The sequence below is a fragment of the Sarcophilus harrisii genome, chromosome 2 (assembly GCF_902635505.1).
Source record: "Sarcophilus harrisii chromosome 2, mSarHar1.11, whole genome shotgun sequence".
NCBI classification, from domain to species: Eukaryota; Metazoa; Chordata; class Mammalia; order Dasyuromorphia; family Dasyuridae; genus Sarcophilus; species Sarcophilus harrisii.
In genome coordinates, this window is record NC_045427.1 from 129408626 (window position 1) to 129431113 (window position 22488).

General features: G+C 42.3%; 1 protein-coding gene across 10 annotated transcripts in view; it reads right to left on the reverse strand.

Annotated features, from left to right (window-relative positions):
* Window positions 1-2257: 2257 nt before the first annotated feature.
* Window positions 2258-22488, reverse strand: part of SLC20A2 (solute carrier family 20 member 2) — a 119941-nt gene continuing 99710 nt past the window's right edge. For 9 of the 10 annotated variants that reach the window (XM_012539999.3, XM_023494751.2, XM_031950781.1 and 6 more), the window contains 6 exons: window positions 17859-17975; window positions 16251-16454; window positions 13971-14562; window positions 12874-13059; window positions 12229-12313; window positions 2258-3408 (listed from right to left, as the gene is read on the reverse strand). In XM_012539999.3, coding sequence (XP_012395453.1) covers window positions 3244-3408; window positions 12229-12313; window positions 12874-13059; window positions 13971-14562; window positions 16251-16454; window positions 17859-17975 — 1349 coding nt within the window. In that variant the 3' untranslated portion in view covers window positions 2258-3243. Of the gene's footprint in view, window positions 3409-11742; window positions 11828-12228; window positions 12314-12873; window positions 13060-13970; window positions 14563-16250; window positions 16455-17858; window positions 17976-22488 lie in introns of all 10 variants that reach the window. The other variant, XM_012540001.3, reaches the window with a different exon arrangement.

Here is a 22488-nt window from a genome sequence, read left to right on the forward strand (position 1 = left end):
AGTTGCCATCTAGGAGAGGGGGTGGGGGAGAGGGAAGAAATTGGAACACAAGGCCTTGCAAAGATCAGTGGTGAAAAATGATCCTTGCATATGTTTTGAAAATAAAAGCTTCAGTAAAAAAAATTAAATAAAAATTTAATTTGATAAAAAAAAATGGTGCTTTGAAGGAAACTAGGGAGTGAAAAAAGCATTGATTAAGGATTTAGTATGTGCAAAAGAACTGTGCTAATTCTGGGGATATAAACAGAAAAGTGGCCCCTGTTCTCAGAAACTCATCTCATGAGGCTGAGGCTTCGAAGCTGGACCTTCTGACCCTCTGATTGGAGAGTGGAACAAAGCTTCCAGAGCTGCCATTTCAAGAGGGCTCCCTGCTCCTTCACCTGCCACCACCAGTTTGTGGACCGCTCCATCAGACTCCGTGGGTACTTCTCCCCCCCACCTCCCGCCCCCTTTCTCTTGGGTCCCTTTCCCTTGAGTCCTGTAAGCCCTTTGAGGGCAAGACCAGCTCCTATTCGCACCCCTAGTGCTGACCTGGGGCTTGGCTCAGATGAGGTACCTGCCGTTCCCCGACATCTCAGGGAGTTGTTAGGGAAAAGCTTTCTGCTCCAAGGCGGAGGGAAGGATCCCACGGGCGGGGGACGCATCTGCTCTCCCGCTGTTCCCCCTCCCCAAACCCATTTCTGCCATCAGCTCAGTGGACTGTGCTACAGCTTTATCAGTGACAGTCCTGCTGGACCTTTGTGGTTTGGGTTTGGAAAGGCCAGGGCTACAGCCCCTGCAGCCTCCGTCGGGCTGCGGCTGGAAGCCGGACTTTTTCTTTGCCAGTTTTAGGTTTATGGGATCACATAATGTCAGTGCGAGATCACTAGTTTGTCCAACGTCCCTATTTTACAGATGAAAAAACTGAGGTCCAGACTCAGCGACTCGGTCCCCAAGGTCACCCAGGACAGCCAAGGTGGAAACTCTGGTTCAGGCCCCGTCCTGCCCAATCTGCTGCAGCCTTTCACAAGAAGGGGCTTGCTGCTTTGAACAAACTGTGTTCTACCACTGGGCCTGAAGCTCTGAGGGAAAAGAACCTTTCCCTTTCAACAGCAGGCATCAATCAGTGAATCAGCATCAGTCAGTGAATCAGCATTAATTAGGCACATACTGCACACCTACTGTGTGCCAGGCACCGTGTGAAGAATCAAACAGAAGCATAAACAGCCCATAGTCTAATGGGGAAGAAAACACAAGAACAACTATGTACAACTGACATAAAAACCCATAGAATATATAGGTTTTATGTAAGTATATAATGCACATTTTATGTATATTGTATATAAATATGATACAATACACATATAATAAATTGTAGTAGCTAGTTGGTACGGTGGATAGAATTCTGGGTTGGGAGTCAAGAAGACCAGAGTTCAAATTCAGCTTCATGTGTGACCCTGGTCAAGTTGTTTAACACTGCCTCAGTTTCCCCATTTGTAAAACGGGCTAGAGAAGGAAAAGGCAAGCACTCAGTATCTCTACCAAGAAAATGGGATCACAAAGAAATGGATGTGACTGAAAATGACCGAACAATAATACAATGGAGATAACCACCACAGGGAAGGCATCAAGAGGGTTTGAGAAAGATTTCAGGCAGAAGGGTGGGATTTTAGATAGAATCTGGTGGAAGCTGGGGAACCCAGAGTTGGGGGAGGTAAGAAGGGACGGTGTTCTAGGCATGGGGCAAAAATGCCTGGGATCAGAGGGCAATATACAGATATAAAAAATTCCCATTAAAATTCATCACACCACATGCAGACACACCAGCCTCTGCACTCTCAAACAAAAAGCACAACACAAAGATAATACAATTTTAAGTTTAAAAAAATACAATCAGCAGGATTTCAGGGGTCATTTTTATTATAAATTTAATATGGCTGATTAATGAAAAAAATCACAATGAAGTACCAATAAAATGTCTGTCAATATCAAAAATTTAGCAGCATTTCAATAGTCTCAGGTTTCTAAGCATTAGTCAAGCTTTCTCTCCCTCATACTTACAAAAAACAGCTGAAGGACCGGGATAGGATCCTGGCATTGTCAGTTCCTCCAATACAAACACTAAGCCGATGGACTTTCTGATCAGTGATCATTTCAGCCAAAATCAAAACCAAATCTTGAATTGTAACTAATTAGTTCCATAATGTCCCTTCCCAGAATATATAACACTTATTTCAAAGTCTGTGACTGGAGTTTCTTTGAGGAGGTTATAGGAAGAGGGAGTGGGTTGGGGAGAGGATTTGAAGTGCAGCTGATACTGTACCATTTTATCACTATTATTATTTATCATTTTTCCTTAGATATGTCTGTTCTCTCACAAGAGCTTCCTGATCTGTGGTACTTGGGCAGGGAAGGAAGGGAAGGGAGATCACTGATGCCATGGGGGAATGCTGGGTCTAACTGTCATAATCAACTACTCTGGGGCAGGTTCAAACATGATTGGTCTTGCCATAATCCCGGTTTAATAGTGGAAACAAGGAAGAAGGAGATAAATATAGTGTGAAAATGTAATACTGGCAAAATACTCCCCTGCTTCTTTGGTACTTTCTAAAACTTTCTGATCCAAAATGTAAAAGGGAAATGCACCATTAAAAAGTTACAGTTTTAAGTATTTACAAAAGCAATTACAATATATTACACAATAATCAATACAGTATATGGACAAATTATTTCATGAAAGCACTTGTGAACTTTTGTTCCAGTATTATTTCCATAGCACAGAGACCATCACAGACCTACATACAGTGTTTTCAGATTTGTTATACAGCCTGTACCTCATTTATCTTACACACAGGGGAAAAGCATTTCCCAATCTACACCTGCCTTTAAAAAGGCTTTAAAAACCGCCACTGAAATAATTATATACAGATTTATTGGATGATTCTAGCAATTCTCTCCCCCCCCACTTTGACTATATCCGCAGTAGTGCTTCCTACTCTATGTATACAGCATATGTTTAATAGATAATGAAGGGCGGCACATGTTACGTCACCAATGGAGCACGTGTGGTTATGGACAGTAGTCGGGTTAAGGATGAAAGCGGGAGCTCCGCCGCTCGGGGGGTGGCGTAGTGAGGGGGTCACCGTCGGTACTCCGGGATCCGCTGAAGCTGGTGGCGAAGAGTGAGCATGTGAGACGGAGCTGGGACCCCGCCGCCCCCCGGGCCGTCCCTTCACAACGCATGCGCCTGAGCCCGGGGCCTCTTCACACGTACGGCAGGATGCCGTACATCAGGATGGCCATCACCGCGGCGCTGAACAGGCCGGCCACCGGCACGGTCACGAACCAGGCCACGAAGATGTTCCGGAAGAGATGCCAGTCGACGGCCTTCCGCGACCGGATCCAGCCCACGGCCACCACGGAGCCGACCTGGGGGGGGGAGCATGGACACATGAGCACAGGCCGGCCACGCAAGGACTCACAGCTACCACCAGCTTGCTGATACCACGTGGCTCCGAGGGGGGACGCCCGGGAAGCCGAGGCGTCCCTCCCTCCTCATGCTTCCTCTGGCCGTGTCGGGGCAGGCCCCGGTCACAAGGCCAATCTACCTTCTGGGCCCAGGTCGGACCCTGGGAAGCCTAAGAATTAAGGGCTTCCTGCTTTGACTTAAGCTCAACGTGAAAGCAAAGGGAGCCTCTTTAAGTCCTAATGGTCAGTGCGGTAATGTCCGTGATGAGAGACAAGCACACGGAATATATTTGGGAACAATTCTCCGGGACAACAAAGGCTCACGAACACGAGCACTGGCCTGCGGAGAGGCGCCGGGCCCGTTTCTGCGGCTCCTACAGACATGGGGACATTGTACATCCCCGGGTGCCTCCACACCTGCTCCTGGTTTTCTACTGGCTCAGGGGTTGGATTTTTAAGGGCAGACTTTGCTTCAGGGTCTCCAGTCACATTCATAAAGTGGGAAAAAATTAAAAGACTAAAAAGCAATGTCATTGAAGAAAACAACTAAAGCCCGACCTACAGTGGTTCTTGCCCTCCAAAAAGAGTGCCGGTGATGGGCTAGGCCCAGGGCATCGTGGCACACCGGGGCTGCCTCCCCAAGAAGGCCCAAGTCACCGAGCAGCGGTGAAGGCGGGCTGGCCAGTCCTCCAGAGGCCCGGAGGGGCCCTTGTGAAGCTGCCAGATGTACCTGAAGAAGGGCACCCTTACATCTGGATGCAAGTGATGATCCAGGCATGATAGTATCACATACAGGCCACTGGCTTTGGAGGACAGAGGTCAAGGGTTTTTGATAATTTACCTAATTATCCTTTTTATCTTCAGTTTCCTTATCTATAAAATGAGAACAGTAGGATTTGGCTACCTCATAGGACTGCCGTGAGGATGAAATAATAAGACGCTATGCTCAGGATTTCCTTGTCCTGTTTTTGATAATTCACCTAATTATCCTTTTTATCTTCAGTTTCCTTATCTGTAAAATGGGGACAGTGGGATTTGGCTTCCTCACAGGATGCTTGTGAGGATGAAATAAGATGCTATGGTCAGGATGTCTAAATGAATGCTTTTGTCCGGTTTTGGACAATTCAGCTAATTATCTTTTTTATCTTCAGTTTCCTTATCTGTAAAATGAGGACAGTAGGATTTGGCTACTTTGTAGGATGAATGCCTTTGTCCCCTCTTGCCAATAACTAATTTTCACAGTGGTGACCCCAACAAGCAGAATCTCAGGGTTTGCCTCCATCCAGTGTTCCCTCATGATCAGTACTGTATAAGCATTAGCATCCTAGATTTAGAGGTGGAAAGTCAAAGTTCACCTAGCCCAGCCATCGCATTTGACGGATGAGAAAACTGAGATACTGAGATGTTAAGTGATCTGACCACATTCAGAGACATATTATGGGGCAGAGCTGGGATTCAAATCCAAGTCCTCTGACTCTGGCTCCAGCAGTTTTTCCATGGTACTCCATTAAGCAGAATTCATTTAGTTTCTTTTAAAATCAAGAATCCACAAATGTCATATGCAGGAATTTCTAATGAATGAGATTCTGATGGAGACCTATGTACTCTTAGACTGCTTGTGACCTCATTTGTAGTTCTCTTGGCAGGGATACTGCAGTAGTTTGCCATTTCCTTCTCCAGCTCATTTTACAGATGAGGAAATGGAGGTAAACAGGGTTAAGTGGCTTGCCCAGGATCACACAACTAGTGAGTGAGGCCAGATACTTCCTGATTCTATCCACTGTATATGCTCCAAATCTATTCTTTCCCCAACTGGGAAGTTATAAATGGATAAATAGAGAACAAGGTGTCTTCCTGGGAGGAAAAATTACAACAGTAACTCATTCCTTAATCAAAACTCACTCTTAAGTACAATCAAATATTTTCTGTTTGCCCAACTTGCCCAGTTCCTGGACTAATTTGAATGTTCTTTCTTGGCAAACCCCACCAGGAGGAGAAAAACATCTTAATTAATGATCTGAGAAAATAATAGCATAGCTTTTAATGTTCACTGTCATCGTCCTGTTTTGGCTTTCCAGTAATGCTAATTCTGCTGACTAGTCTATGTTGTGAAGTGGGATTCTGTCCATCACTTGGGAAATCTTGAAGAAGCAGTATTGGGGAGCAGAATGCAAGAAGGGGAACTGCGGCACAAGAGCCCCTGGTGGGATGTCCTTGCACAGGTCTGTGTCTACCCTGGAAGAGGGACTTTTCAGTAAAGGAAGTAGAGGTCTATGTCAAAAATAAAAGGGAGGGGGAGATTCTGGAGAGAGTGCTGGACATGGCTTCAGGAAGGCCATAGTCCAATTCCTCCCTCAGAGGCGCCTCGGCTAGGAGTCCCTGAGCAAATCACCGACCTCTCATCCACTCCATTGTAAAATGAGCATATTAATAATAATAATAATAAATGAGTCACTCTCCAGGTGACTAAGAGAAAGTGCTCTGCAAGCTGGAAAGTGCATTATAAACGCCCTATGTGCCTTTGGGGAAGTCATTTAACTTCATTGTATCTCAGATAAATCAGAGGATTTATCCAGTAGGTCACAGTACAGATCATTTAAAATGGAAAACCCAACTCAGCTGTTATCAAACAGCCTTTGTTCCATCCAGACTGGCTATCTGGAGTCAAGACTACTCTAACTTAGGGGTTCCTTGTGATGACTTTACCCTTTAGTCTATATGACCTGTGCTAATCAAAATGCTTTCTTTCACACTACTGTCAGATGAGACATGCCAACAGTGGATAATCCAAAATCTGACCATTGGACTGGGTCTAAATTCATATCTAAGAGCTCACAAAGACTGCCTATGTTTAGTTATTATGACCGTGTCATAAATCTGAAGTTAACTGCAGGAAAGAATTATTTGCAAGCTAGTGAACTTTGCTTCTGTGAACATTTCTATTTTCAAAGCTAACTGTCTGCTTAGTTTTTCTTAGTGTGACCAGACTATTATTACACTGAAACTTAACTTACTTAGCTAACCTGGGCTTAGCTTTTTGGAAATGAAATGCATAGCTTTCAAAACGTAAACCTCTTAATGAGAAATAATAGATATCAGAAAACAAGGATTCAAGTCCTGCTCATTAGACTAAACATTTTAAGAGCAGGCAATGTTTTTTGCCACTTTTTGTAACTTTAGAGCTTACTGTGGAACCTGGTACACAGGAGATGCTTAATAAATGTTTACTGATTGATTGCCTCTACCACTAACTAGAAGTGTAACCATGGGCAAGTCACCTCAGCCCGACTCTGCATCTGTTTCCTGACCAGAGGGTTGCACTAATTGAGCTAAGTTGACTGTGTGGTAGAAGCAGCGGTCATTTACTAGTGGCCACTAGGAAACTCTCAAAGACACTGCCACACTGAGGAAGGCAATACATTTAGCAACCAGACACTGCCACACTGAGGAAGGCAATACATTTAGCAACCAGACTGGTGGATGAGACCTGGAGTAAGGATTGTCATGAGGAACAGCTGAGATAGTATGTGTTCCAAGGGCCTGCAAACCTGAAATTATCATATGAAAATCAGTTTAAGTTATTTTTATTATGTCACTTTTCCCCCTAAAAGCATTCTCCTTCTGTGCATATTTCAGCATCTGCAAAACAGGGAAAGGCTACCCCGATATTTAGAAGAGTTAGCACCTTGGGTGTCTGTGCTTTTTTAGCTCTCCAGCTCTTGATTTTCTGTGGCAAGGGAGAAGAACGTGTAAATGAAATGCCCTGGTAATTCTAAAAGCTCATTTTTATTCTTCACTGCCATCTTTCCTCTACAAACTTTGCAGAGCACTGCAGAGAGCAACCAGCTGGGTACCTCCTTGTCCTATTTGCCAGCCACATTCCAAAGTGATACTCAGAAGAGATAATGTATGCTTGCAAATGCTCCAAGGTGTCAGCTAATTTAATAAATGGGAGCAGATGACAAAAGCGACAGGGGGTCAGTGACAACCAGCTCCCCTGTTTAAGGTCTGTCCAGGGCCTGGCCGTGGGTGGCAGGGAGTGGGTGCCCGTCCAGGGGCTGGTGCTGAAGCCCCAACACCAGTTCTGCAATGCTCAGGCGGAGATGAACTGAGGCGCAGTGACTTTCAGCTGCTGGGCCCCTGCCCCTACCCTCAGATTTATGATTTCAGCATGCTGTAAGAAACAGTGGCTGGCTGTGGGATTCATGACTGTCCTTACATAGGGCCCGATTCTTCCCTCCATCCCACGCTCTCACATACTTCAGCCCACGTATCCCACACAGGGATCCAGGCAGGGGGAAGAAATATGTGGCAGACGACAATCTAGCTCAGTGAGGGACCACAAGGGAATCTAAGCTGGGGCTCGGACTCGTGTTTATGTTACAAAACAGAGGTCTCCCTCATTCAAAGGTGAGGTGTCAGACTCACCATCCAGGGATGTCTTTTTTTTTGGAAGAGGAGGGGGAGATTTACCTGCCATATTTACTTGCCCCCAGAGAGTGCCAAGAAGCAGCTGACTGCTCCTCCTTTCTCTCCTTGGCAGGGGCCAACAGGAAGGTTCTCGGGTCACAGCCAGGACCAGCAGAACTTATTCATTAGCAGTAGCATTCTGCCCCAGGGGAGGACGACTTTTTCTCTTAGGCCTCCTTGGAACTGGATTAAGAAATTCTTGGGAGATAGTTGAGAAATGGGAGGGAATGCTCCCATCGCTTGTAATAATTACACAAATCAAGCAGCAAATAGTGCTTCTCTTTTTAAATTTTGATAACACAGGCAGGCTTGGTAAAAATGAAATATCAGTGGGTGTTTGAAGGGTGCTGCTTCTCATCATCCCCGTTGGGACTGCCCTGCACTCCTGCCTCTGGTCCCCCACCCAACCACACTCCCCACTGGGACACACAAGTTACTCTCCCCTGAGACTTCATGTCTTTAATATCAATCCATGTAGAAGGATGACAGGGGATTTCCCCACTCCCACCTTAATCTGACAAGGGCACTTGCCTGGGAGCTGGCCAATGGTGTTCTGGTTCTAATGGGGAAAGGTTTCTCTGACCACCTGAACACACTCACACATCTCTATAAGCATGCTGCCTCTCCAGTAGAATCTAAATTTCATGAATTAAAGTCCTATTTCTTTCTGGTTTTTGTATTCCCAAGGAGAAGCGCTTAGTATATGCTTAATGTCTGATAAAATTTAAGTTAAAAATTTCCTTTCCAGATTGTTTCCTCGGATTCATTAATCAGATTATCTCTCCTAGGTGATGGAATGTCTTAACCTATGCTACTAATAGGCATTTCAGGAACAGCAGAAGATTAATATGAAAAATAAATATTTGGATCATGCCGTAAGCCCAAATTATTCTGGCCCTCACTGATTAAGCAACAGGAGGTCCTAGGTTAAGCTCCATTTGGTCATTGCTTGGGCTCTGATTGGCTCAGAATGAATGTAAATATTATTTTTTCTATTTTGGCCAGAATCCCCAGAATCTCTCCTCATCCCCAGACTTTTATACACACACACACACACACACACACACACACACACACAAGTATATACACATGTATACCCAAATATGTGTATGTATAAACGTATTTATGTGTGTATATGTGTATTGTATATATTTTTTTTGTTTTTTAACTAGGTAAAAGAGGTCCTTCTCTGTTTCATTACTTACCTAGCCTTAATCACTGATTGGACATGCCTCAGTCAAACTGAGACCTGTTAAAAACTTTAGCTTAAAAAGGCTAAGGGCCATCCCTGGTTGTCCTGATATATGTCTAGCCACTGGACCAGATGGCTCTGGAGGGGAAAGTGAGGCAGGTGCCCTTGCCCAGCCCTCCTTCACTGAAATCCAATTCACTTGCAGGTCATGGCATCTCCTCCCTGATATCATGGTCTTCTTTAAGAAGGAAGGGCAAACTACAACAACAGTAGCCATTTTAGGAACAGTGGAAAGCTAATATAAAAAAATAAGTATGTGGTCTTCAGGAATACTTCTTTACGGTGTACGAGTAGGTCTAGGGATGCTTCAGTATTTTAAAAAATCTCTGATTCCATCAGAACGAGTACTCCATGACAATGTTTTTAAACAAATTTCTCTGGCCAAAGAAACTCGTGACTTATTGGTCAATCTGCTGACTTTCTCCCTAGGCTGGTCACTGGTTGGCAGGCATATTTTCCACCACTGGGGCCACCCTGAAAGCCTTTCTAGCTTGATAGACTTGGCAGAGTGTTTGACACCTTGGCATAAGTGGTCAGGCTCACCTCCAGCAGAACAGCAGAGGGGTCTACAGAGTGAGTTAATTATAATGAAAAGTTTTAGAAGCAAAGAGAATTGTTTATTGAAGTCTGAACACCTCATTAGGTTTTCTAGGCACTCTTTCTCCCATGATTTATGTACTAATATTAATCTAATTGTCATATTCTTCTCATTTTGGGTTTCTTACTCTTTTGACATTAAGTATGATGAAGCCTATGGACTGTCTTCTTAAAACAAAATTTTTAGATGCATAAAACAAAACACATGCAAAAAACCAAAGGAAACCAATTATGCTGAAATGCAGTTATCAAAATACATTTTAAAAAAGTCACAGGTTCCAGATGGCTCCAAGATAATTATTACTTTCTAAAACATTCTTCACCTCTGATAAGCTTACAATTGAGGAAATGCTGAAATGTTTATCTAGAGGAATTGGCATCCAACATATGATGTTTGAAAGACACGGAAATATACTTAAGAAAGTATAGGAAACTTAGGAAAGACACTTAATATACTTGTTATTGGTTGTACCAAATCTTAAGGTCTGCAAATCTCAGGACAGATTCTCTATCTATATTAAATCTAAATATATTATTCTAGCATAAGTATCATTAAGAACTCTTTTTCTTTATCATTTGGGTTCACTTGTACCAAATTATATTTTAAGATAAAATATTGGAGTTTGTTATTCGTATGTACATTGTACTTTTCAGTTGCCAAGTAGTTTACATTCTGGATATGGTGGTATCAGCAAGACTGGCATTACTTATTATTAAATCCTGTTGTAGGATTTGATTATTATATTAAAAAATAATTTAACAAGTTAGTTTGTTAATAAACATTCTGATGAATGAAAAGTTAGGAAAGCAGTTAGCAAACTAGAGAAACTAAAGAAATAATCTGCAATATTTCTTCAAGAAATTCTTTAGTTGCTTTGAAACAGTTTGATTTCATTAGGATGGCTCCTTATATAGTGTCAATGTTTGCTCAAAAGCAAACAATACTTCCCTCTTTTCCAACCCAAATTTAAAAAGTATTTTTAGGAGGAATAGACACTTAAACACAACAAGAAAAGTGTGTTTCCCCCACTTAAAAAGCCCAATGGTTATCTGTGACCCACAAATGGTTTGTAAAGACCACCTTTCTTTTTTACATCTTCCATGTGAATCTGGCTCTGGCCCTGTTTTGGGTCTCATCTTCCTCCCCTATAGAATGAAGGGTTGGACCAGAAGACTACAAAGTTTCTTTCTATGAGACTATAGAATGTTAAGAGCTGAAAAAAAAATGTTCACTTCTAGTACAGATTCACTCTAGGGGTTTTTTTTTAATCACTTTTTTTAACCCCTTTAAAGTTAACTGTATATGGAGGAATTTCCCTACTTTCCCTTTCCCTACTGCTGCTGAATCTTTTATACATAAAGGGAAGGTCCTAGGTTAGTCTTAAATGTTAATTATGACCAATTTAGGACTTCCCCTCAGCAATGCTGTGTAGGTTTATTAGAAAATCGCTTTTAATCCATCCTCTTTAGGCAGGCCTCATACTATCTGGGGGTGAATTCAGAAGCATCTAGAAAAATCAGGAAGTGTTTCTGAATTTGTGGAGTCTGAATAATAATGGTGGGCCTTTCTGGATGTATTCCAATGTCTGGCATTTTCTCTGCAACCTCTCCATTAATCTATTAGGATAGGAATTATTCTTTTGAGTAAGATGCTCAATCACTTTTAGGCAAATAAGAATCATGGGGTGAAATTATAATCATCGCTTTTTCCTACAGAAGAGGAAGTGTGCGAGCATGTCTTGCCCAGAGTCTTAGGGTTAGTGTGGGTGCCAGGCTGGAGTCAGGGCTGCTGATTCCAAGACCAAGGCTCTTTCCATCACCTCACCCTGCCAGCAGCCAACTTGTGAGCTGGAAGTGACCATAAGACACGGTGGTCCCTTTGAGGGCTCCCTAAGGAAAGCAAACTGAAACAACTTTATTTCAATTTCATTTGGATGATTGATTTTAGCTTGACTTCCTCTATCACCTCCCAATACCTTGCAGTGAGTGGAGCTGATTGGAATGCCCCCATTTGAGGCTAAGAGCACGGTTAGCGCACACATTACTTCAATGCAAAATCCACTGTGGAAACAATGAAAGAAACAGAAGAAAAAGGACAAATGGAGGATCTGCAGCATAGATCTGATGAGGGAAGCCCTTGCCATGCGTGCATGCATCAAGGAAGCAGAGATGTCTCAGCCGCTGAACAGGAAGACGGAGCTTGAGGGAGCTCAGGGCCAAGCTCGAAGGGCACAGCCCGGGAAAGGCCAAACCATCTACTTCCGAGCCTTCCAGAGAACGCAGGCCACTCGTGATGGGAGGGGGCCGCTGCCGACTAAGGCAGGCAGGCGCCCCTCGCAGCCACGGAGATGCATCGGCTTTCCCCACATTCCCTAGGCCGCTCGAAGCTGGCCCTGGCAGCCCGAGGACTGGAGTCCAGTGGGACCCACCGCCTGGACTGCAGTCGCTTGGCAGAGGCATACCTTGCAGTGTGTAGTACTGACAGGAAGTCCAACATTGGAAGCTATCACAACTGTGAACGCCGAAGCCAATTCAATAGTGAATCCACTGCAGGGGGCATAAGAAAACACTGCACAGTCATTCTTTGTATCAGTCCTAACTGACACCGGGCAGGGTGCCAGAGTCTTACCAGAATACTCTTTGGTTCAATTGTTTACTGCTGACTGATTCAGAATCGCATTAACAGAACAAGAGACTGCTGAATGGGAACAATGCACACTCATAAATCTGCATTAGCGTGTGGGGAGCTTCCGATCTAGCCTTTCTACTCTTAAAGCCACGCATTCAGGAGAGCAAACTGTCAGAGGCCACGGGAGTGGGACAGACACAAATAAGGGGGGCAGGTTCAATTTCTGGAGGAGTCTCGGTGCTCAGGAATTGCTATCTTCTCACTTTATGGATCTGTAGTTATTAGGAAATCAGGAGACTCCTCAGCTCCCAAGGGTTTCGATAAATCAGGTATCTATCAGGACCTTTATTAAAATTATCAAGGGAAAAGAAATGTATAATTAGAAATAAAAGAAAAATGAAAACCAATCATAGGGCCAAAACTCATTCATTTGTCAGTCTGTAAATAATCAGTGGCTCTCACCAGTAACTGCACTCACCTGGATGGGGTGATTGGGGTGAGGTCTTTGCCCATTGTCTGGATCACTCTTCTCCCCCAAACCCAGAGACCTGCACAAATTCCAACTCCTCCATAAAACAGCAGCCAGACTGGAGTCACCGCTTCTTGTAGCACTTCACCTTGTTGGTAAATAAGCCAGAGAGCTACGAGGGGGCCAATTGCATTACTAGGAGGGGAGAAAGCAGTCATCACACATCAGAGTTATATAATCCTTAAGTCTCCAAGCATATTTCCCAGTCCTGCGGTTCACTTTCTAATACTTCAGGCTTGTCTAAATAATACTTACTCTTCCAAGGATGATAAATTTAAAAAAAATTTTTTTTTTTATGAAGACAAACCAGTTATTTTGTTATATATGTAGTTATTTTGTTTTAAAATTTGGGTCTAGAAACTAAGACATGAGAAGAAGTCACAAATGTTCTTTCTTTACATTGTTTCTTACAGCTTCCCCTTCCTTTCTAGCCCCACTGCCACCGCCCCGAAGTTCACTCTTGTTCCCTGTAACTACTGCTGCTTAACTAGATTCTCTAGCTCTCAGCTTTTCTGTTCTCCAACGACATCTGGGGACCTCTCCAACATTAACATTCTTTCTCCGTGTCTCTCCTCTGCTTAACCACTATCGTTGCTCCCTAATAGATAACGTCTGACACCTCCGTCAGCCCTCACATCTACTCTGCTACGCTCTGGCTCCAATAGCCACTTTCTTTCCCACTCCTCTTTCCCACGGATCCTTCCCCAGAACTTCCACACCTTTGCTGGCTGCAATCCCCGCCCTTACCTGGGTCCCCCAGAGTCCATTTTGGCCGCCTCCTCCAGCATGAGGAGGTTTTGGACCCTCTCCCCAGCCCCCGGCTCGCCCTCCATTATCCCACTCTGGCCGGCGTGCAGGCGGCACTCCCCAGGGAGCTCTCAGAGGGGAGGAATGCTTGACTTCTCTCAAGTTCAGGGTCTAACCTCAAGACCCTCCTCGGAGCTGAGCTGACCTAGAGGCTCGGAACTCGGCCATCCCCGCCGGTGCTTGTGCTCGCCAGCGCCCATGTGTGGCGAGCCCTTACCTCACGTGTGGCGAGCCCTTACCTGACGTCGTTGCCGCCGTGAGCGAAGGAGCCGAAACAGGCCGTGAGGACCTGCAGGAAATGGAAGAGAAGGTGCACCTCGGCCGTGTCCTTCTCCTCCTTCTCCTCCTCGCCGGGGTCCTCCAGGGGCGGGCCGGGCTCGGCCAGCTCTGAGGCCAGCCTCATCTCCACGCCCCCCTCCTCGGCCTCAATCTCGGCCTCGGCCACCGCGTTGCAGTAGCTGGAGTAGCTGTCGTAGCGCAGCCGCTTCTTGGAGTAGGACACGGCGTCACTCACGAGCTTCTCGCTGTCTTCGGGCGCGGAGGACGAGTCGGCAGCCTTGAAGGCCGAGTGCACGGGCATCCCGCAGATGGCCGCAGTGTAGCACGTGTAGCTGTTGTTGCGGCGAAGCAACTTGTAATTGCTTTCTTGCAAGGGCTTCTCGTCGGGCCCCCTGTCAAGATGGATTTTGTGCAGCAAGTCTTTATAGAGCCCCGAGTCCTTGTGGACCGTGTGATAGACGTGCCCGTCGCTCCTCATCTGACTGTCGAAACCAAAAGTGCCGTTGGACACGGGGGACTTCACAGAACCGTGGGTCATGGAAAGCGCCCTTCCTGGCAAGAGGAAAGAGGAACTCGCATTTTGTGCCAAATGGGCATCCTAGAAACTTGTAAATGACAAAAGCACGAAATGACTATGTTTTTAAAAGTATGTCAAGTTTCCTTAAAAAAAAAAATCCCTTAGAAATCACCCAGTGCGACTACAGAATAAAGGGGTCAGGAATAAGCTGTCAGGTTTGGTAGAACTTTATATCCATGGTGACAGATCCCACCGGTGAGAGGATCCAAGGGAAGTATTGGTTCTGCTTCTGGTTCTGCCAGCCCAGACCCAGTGATCATGTCTCAAGCCTGCTGCCCCATGGCGGCAGATTTTCTCCCCTGCCCACCCTTCCCTTTTCCTGTGCTCAGTGCCCTCACTCCTAGCCCATTTCCCTAGGCTGCGGGGGTCCCCTTCCATCTCTCAGTGCTTGGTCTCCTCCCAGGAAGCCCCAAGGATCCTGATGAAGCTAAAGCTGCCCGCTCTCACAGGGGTCTCGTCTATACTCCCTTCCTTCCTCACAGGTCCGGCATTTGGGCAGACATCAGAGGACACCCATTTTATGGCCCGATCTTGTCTCCATGAATTTTGGGTCCCTCTCCTCCTCTCTGTGCCACATGTGGCTGCTCTTGGGTACTTAGCAGGGTGAGGAGACCATCTCCCTCCCCCTTCCTTCTCAGCTTAGAAGCCTTTGATGAGACTTGTTCAGGCAAATGGCATTTTTCAGCAGCCCTTGTAAGGTGTACTCTATTTAACGTGGGTCCTTTGTTCTTTTATTTTAAACTATGGTCTTCACAATCGTTACTCAAAAGTCTGATCCCACAACAAAAGGAAACACTTTTGTCAGGTCTATGTGGCACAGACATTTTGCATCCTTTGGGCCAAATTAGTCCTTGCCTCCCTCGGCCCTAAAACAATAACCTTGGAAAGCTGCTCCTGGGAGCAGCAAGGCCCATAAGTATTCTGGGAGTTGCGACCTTGCCCATTATTCCCAGAGATATTCACGGAGAAGGTGGTTCTGGCCCCTCACTGGTTATTCATCTACCCCACAGCTCAAAGTGCTGGAGGGAAGCTAGAAAAAGGTTCCCCCTGTTTCTGCTGGGTGGAGGATCCTAACAGAAGCAGTTTGGTGGAAAGTTTCTCTTCCTCAAGGAAAAACGAGGGTTGTGGGATGTGGCAGCTTAAAACGGTGGTTTCTGCCCAGTGCTGCGACAGCCGTGGTGGTCCGACTTATGGGGTACTCCCTTCAGAGACAGCCGCAGCCACTCATACACCAAAAGGGGGGGGGCAAGCAACCAAATGGGGACAGGGCTCCTGATTCTTTTGTCAATTCTTCCTCTGCTCTCTGGGGCTAATCGGGTCTAATTTATGCCCTTGGAGAAAATAAAAGAGGTCACCCATGGGGGCTGTCTCCTCCGCTCAGACTCTCATTTGTGTGGTTCTGGTCACACTTTCCTACACATTTAATCCTTAAAAACAACCCCTAATCAGTGAAGGGAATGCGCCAGGCTAAGGTGGGCAGTCTCCACCAGCAATCCCTCTGTGTTAGGGGAGTCCCCGCCAGCCCTGCCCCTCAGTTCTGACCTGCCCCCTGAATGTGCTTGTAGCCTCTAGATTATGGTACTGGGTGTTAGGGGACCTATGACATGGAACCGTCTGAAACTTCTCATTGCTGGTGGGCAGAACTACCCATTTCCCTCCTCACCGTATGGCACTCGGGAGTGGCTTCCATTTACGGCGCTCTCTGACACGCCGGGGGCTTCAGGCGCTGAGGCAGTGAGGGGAACTGTGCTGTCATCATTTGCCTTGGCGCCAGGGAGCTCCTTAAATACAGGGGACTCTGTTTCTTGGATTTTATGGAGACTTTCGTTAGATATTCTTGACAAGGTACCTTCTTTTTTTAATTTGCCTAAAAGAAACACAGTTAAAGCTATAACTTAACCCTTCATAAAGCAAAACATCTTTTTAGATAATAACAATAATAATTAACATTTTACAGATACAACTTGAAAGTTTGAAAAATGTTCTTTATATACATTGTTTCACTTGAGCCTCACAATAATTCTGTAAGGTAGGTACAATTGTTATCTCCATTTTATAGATGAAAAAACTAAGAATAAGAGAAAGTAAGTGACTTGACAAGAGTCATACACTTTGTAAAGTGTCACTCTGAGTAAAAGCTAAGTGAAATTCCACTGTCCCTAATTCCAAGTACAGCGTGCTGGACATCTACTATGCCAGGTTGCCTTCAACCACAAAATAATTCTGATGGGTGCTTAAATGTAATTTTATTTTAAAGTAATTTTTTGTTTTTTTCCCAACTTAACATAAAGACAATTTTTTTATTGTTCATTTTAAAAAAAAAAAAGTCATGAGTTTCAGATTTTCTCCCTCCCTTCTTTAGCTCTCCCTTCCTTGAAATAGTAAGTAATTTGGTATGTTATATATGTTTAATTGTGCAAAACATTTTAATGTAATTTTTTAAAAAGCTCAGTAAAATATACATCACATTGTGTTTAAAATATGTTTTAAATTTGAGCATGTTTAGTACCTTCTTTAGAAACCAGAAAACATTAGTTGTATCTAGACAGAGAAAATGAAGTGTGGAGTTGAAGACAATTTTATTTATATTTCTATATACATGTATACATATGTACATACACATTCATACATAAATATATACATATAAATGTGTATAGACACATGTCTAAAAACTCTGCTATTGAAGGGAAAAGGTGAGTTTAAGAACTCAAATACTCTCTCTAATTACACTGAACTGATCTGAGAATTATCACTGAAAAATCATTATTCTTTATTGCTATATATTAATGCAAGTCTGTTTCCACAGCTATCCAGTTGGAGCTCAAACTGTTAGCCTAATTTTTGTGTGTATATGTGTGTATGTGAGTATTCTCAACTCACTGAAAACATATCCTTTTCTTTAAGACAAATAGGGAAATTCTTTTTAATTTAAACTTTTTTGTAACTTAAAAAGTAATGAGTTTCCAAAAATTCTATCCCCAATATATTTATAAGAACAATCAAAGTCAGGAAAATGAGAACAAGAAAGGAAAACTGAGCCAGGAAGAGTCTGAGCCAAGATGTAGTGTGTGATATGTTTATGTACCTGTGTGTCTTAACTACTTAAGAAAAAGTATTATAATTTTACCCAAATGTAAATGATTGTATGATAACCTGCTGATTGATATTATTCATGCCTCAATGTTTTCTCCATTACATAACTGAGAGCTAAGTATAAGTAAAGAATAAGGAACAGGGAACATTTTGGCAACCATAGTACATAAGATCTTACCTGCGATCTTCCTCTTCATCCATGGACAAACGACCAACCACACAAAAATAGCAAATACAATAGCCACACCAAATGAAATGAGAGCTATTGCCCATAATGGAAGAATCAAACCTAATACTGTGAAATTAAAACAACAACAACACAACATTTAATATATTTTTCTCAACTGAGCACAAATAACATATTAACATTCATACATTTGGTTTAGCTCAAATATTTATGAAACTTGGCAGTGCAAAACACTGTATTAGGCCCTGAGGGAGAGTGTGGTAGAAAATGAAGAGCATAAGACCAGAAATTAGGAGATGACCTGGGATTTCCCCTTTAAAAGGTTCTGACATGAGCAGGCTGAGAGATCTGACATAGTTGTGTAATTTTCTGAGCATTGGTTTACTGTTTTGTACAATGGAGCTCGATCTGATGATCTTTAAGGTCCCTTCCAACACAAGTCTGATAATAGAGCAAGAGATAAATAATATACTTGCTGTTAAGAAGCTTACAAGGCAGAAAAGTAGAAAAGATATATACACATATAACTCTAATAAAAATATTATAAAAGTCAATGCAGGAAAATGATACAATGTGGAGCAAAAGCTCCAAGAGGGAAGAAAAAACTTCTAGCTGGGGTATCAGGGAAGGCTATAACAAATGCAGGATTTCAGTAGGTGAAGATAGTGGAGAGACATAAGCCAGGAAGAGGAGACAGTCCAATACTGGAGCACAGAGGGAAGCAGGGCTATGTTTGGGAAACAGTGGGCAGTATAGTCTGGTTAAAGCATTAAGTGTATGATGGAGACTACAGTGTGAGACTAAGCTAGGAAGGGAGATGTTAGAATAGAGTGGACAATGCATGGCAGGCTAAGGAGCTGGTCATTCTGAGGAGAGCTATGCAGCATGGGCCACTTAAAAAGGTTTTCTGGCAATGCTGTGAAGGATGGACCGGAAACAATTGTAGGGAGGGAGGCCAGCTAGGAAGCTATCACAATAATCTGGATGGAAGGGAATGGGATGCTGGTCCAGAATGGTCATATGGATAACGAGGGGACTGAGACTAAGTGACAGTTTCTAGAGTTAATCGTGAGAACTTGGCAAATACATACAACAACAAGAGAAAAAAAGGAGTGAAAGATGACACAAGTTTAGAATGTAGATGATCAGGAGGTTAACATTAATAGTATCATTAATGGTAATAGGGCAGCTATTATTAAAAGTAATATTAATACTATTACTAACAGTAATAAGGCAGCTGACAATAAAGGGACAGATATATGGTACTGTGGATACAACATTGAACCTGGAGTCAGAACCTGAATTCAAACATAGATTGAGATGTTTCTTAGCTATGTGATTCTAGGCAAGTCACATAACTACTATGTGCCTCAGTTTCTCCATCTGTAAAATGGAGATAATAATACCTATCTCCCAGGATGGTTGTGAGACTTAAATTATATACTATTTGTAAATCCCAGAGCCTAGCACACAGTAATGAATGATAACTTTATTTATTTTTATTATTTTATATATGTACATTTCCTTATAAATATATACATATATTTCACTTATTTATATTATTTAAATTAATTAGTCCCCTTAATAGAGGGTGGAATAGTTGGGTGAAAAACAGGTGTTGTTTTTTTTTCCTAGGAAAGGTAATAGTTGGTTTTGGGAACCATGAAGAGTAGCCAAATCTGGCATACAAGTGGAAAGGTCTAGCAGATAACTGAAAACAGAACAAACTCAGGTCAGAGATGGAGGACAAATCTGTTATTTACCCATAAGCCATTATAGTTACAAATGCAGATGCATGTGCTGGGGGGAAGGGAGAAGGGGAGAGAAGAGGAGAAGAGAACACAAAGAAAAAAAGAGAAGAGGGCTGAGGAATTTTGTTTATTCTAATAGACAGAATACAAATGGAAAGTCAACAAAGGAACAGGAAAGAAAGAGAAGAGGAAAGCCATCAAATGGAGGGCAGGTGCTTCGAGGAGGGAAGTAAGAAGGGACTAAGGCTGTTAAGTGCTAGAGGTGAGTCAAGGAGGATAACAGGAAAAGGCCAATGGATTACCAACAAAGCCCAGCAGTCAGAGATAGAAAGAGAAATTTCATTTAAAATAATTGTATATGATATAAAATACTTGACACATCCAGAAGCCATAAGAACACAATTACAAAACACTTTTCACACAAATAAAGTCAGATCTAAAATGAGAAAATATTAATTGCTCATGGCTGAGACTATATAATAAAAACAATAGTTATGACAAAAATTAATTTACTTATTCAATGTCAAACCAAGCAAACTACCAAAAATAGTTTATAGAGTTAGGGAAAAATCATAACAATTCATCTAGAATAACAAAAACTCAAGAATATCAAAGGAATATCAGAAAACAAATGTGAAGGAAGGTGGCCTAGTCATACCAGATCTCAAACTGTATAAGAAAGTAATAATTATCAAAACTATCTGGTACTAAGAAATACAGTAGTGGATAAGGAGAATAGATTAGTAATCTATTACTACCCAGTAATTAATGATCACAGTAATTTAGTGTTTAATAAGCCCAAAGATCCCAACTTTTGGGACAAGAACTCACTATTTGACAAAAATTGCTGAGGAAATTTTAAAACAGTAATGGCTGAAACTAGACATGGATCAAAATCTTATACCATATACCAAGATAAGATCAAAATAAGTATATGATTAAAACGTAAAGGGCAAATTGGGAGAGCATGGTGTAACTCACTTATTAGATCTATGGAAAAGGGAAGAATTCATAATCAAATAAGAGACAAAGTACACTACTAGATATAAATGGATAATTTAAATTATATTAAATTATTTTAAATTTTTGTACAAATAAAACGAATACAATCAAGATTAAAAAGAAACTAGAAAGCTGGGAAACAATTTTTATAGCAAAAGTCTCTGATAAAGGCTTCGTTCCTCAAATATATGGAGAACTAAGTCAAATTTATAAGTCATTCCCAATTGACAAATTGTCAAATTATGTGAATAGGCAGTTTTCAGATGAAGAAATCAAAGCTATCCATAGTTACATAAGAAAAAAAATGCTCTAAGTCACTATTAGAGAAATGAAAATTAAAATAACTCTGAAATACCACTTCATTCCTATTGGATTGGCTAGTATGACAGAAAAGGAAAAAGATAAATGCTGGAGGAGATGTGGGAAAACTGAGATACTAATACAGGGCTGGTAGAGTTGTGAACTGATCCAAACCATTCTTTTTTTTTTTTTTTTTTCTCTTTTTTCCATTAAAGCTCTCTACTATTATTTAAAAAAAATTTTTTAAGCTTTTTCAAAACATATGCACATTGACCCTTGTGTTTCAAATTTTCTCCTCCTTCCCCTCACCTCCCCCCCCAGATGGCAAGCAATCCAATATATGTTAAACATGTTAAAATATATGTTAAATCCAATATGTATAAACATATTTATATAATTCTCTTGTTGCACAAGAAAAATCAGATCAAAAAAAGAAAGTAAATGAAAGCTCTCTATTTTAAAAACACATATAAAGATAATTTAACACCCACCTCTGCAAAACCCCATGTTCCAAAGCCTGTTTCCATCCCTTCCCCCCACTTCCTTCCCGAGAGGGCAAGCAATGCAATCTATGTTAAACATGTACAGTTCTTCTACACATATCTCCACAATTATCATGCTGCACGAGAAAAATCAGACCAAAAAGGAAAAAATGAGAAGGGAAATAAAATGCAAGCAAACAACAACAAAAAGAGTGAGAATGCTAATGTTGTGGTCCACACTCAGTTCCCACAATTTTCTATCAGGTACAGATGACTCTCTCCATCACAAGTCCATTGGAACTGGCCTGAATCACCTCATTGTTGAAAAGAGCCACATCCATCAGAATTGATCATTGTATAATCTTCTGTTGCTGTGCACAATGTTCTCCTGGCTTTAATTACTTCACTCAGCATCAGTTCATGTAAGTCTCTCCAGGTCTCTCTGAAATCATCCTGCTGATCGTTTCTTAAAGAATAATAATTTCCATAACATTCATGTACCATAATTTATTCAGCCATTTTCCAACTGATGGGCAGCTACTCTGTTTCCAGCTTTTTGCTATTTCAAAAAGGGCTGCTATAAACATTTTTGCACATGTGAATGTGCACACACACACACACACACACACACGTATATATTTACAGCAACTCTTTTAGTGGCAGCAAATAATAACTGGAAATTGAAGAACTGTCTATCAATTGAGGAATAGCTGAACAAGTTGTGATATATGATTATAATGGAATATATAGCACCATAGCTATAAGAAATAATGAGCTTTCAAAAAGCATCAGAAGACATATGTACTGGAGGCACTGTGAAGTGAGCAGAATGAAGAGAACATTGTACATTCTAACAGTATTATATGATGAAGAACCATGAATGACTTGGCTATTCTCAATAATATAACGATCCAAAACAATTCCAAAAGATTTCTGATGAAAAACGCTATCCGCTTCCAGAGAAAGAACTGAGGGACTTTGAATGCAGATTGAAACATACTATTTTTTACTTTCTGTATTTTTTTCCATGGGTTTTTTTCCTTTGGATATATGTCTTTTTTAAAAAATGTGACTAATATGATAATA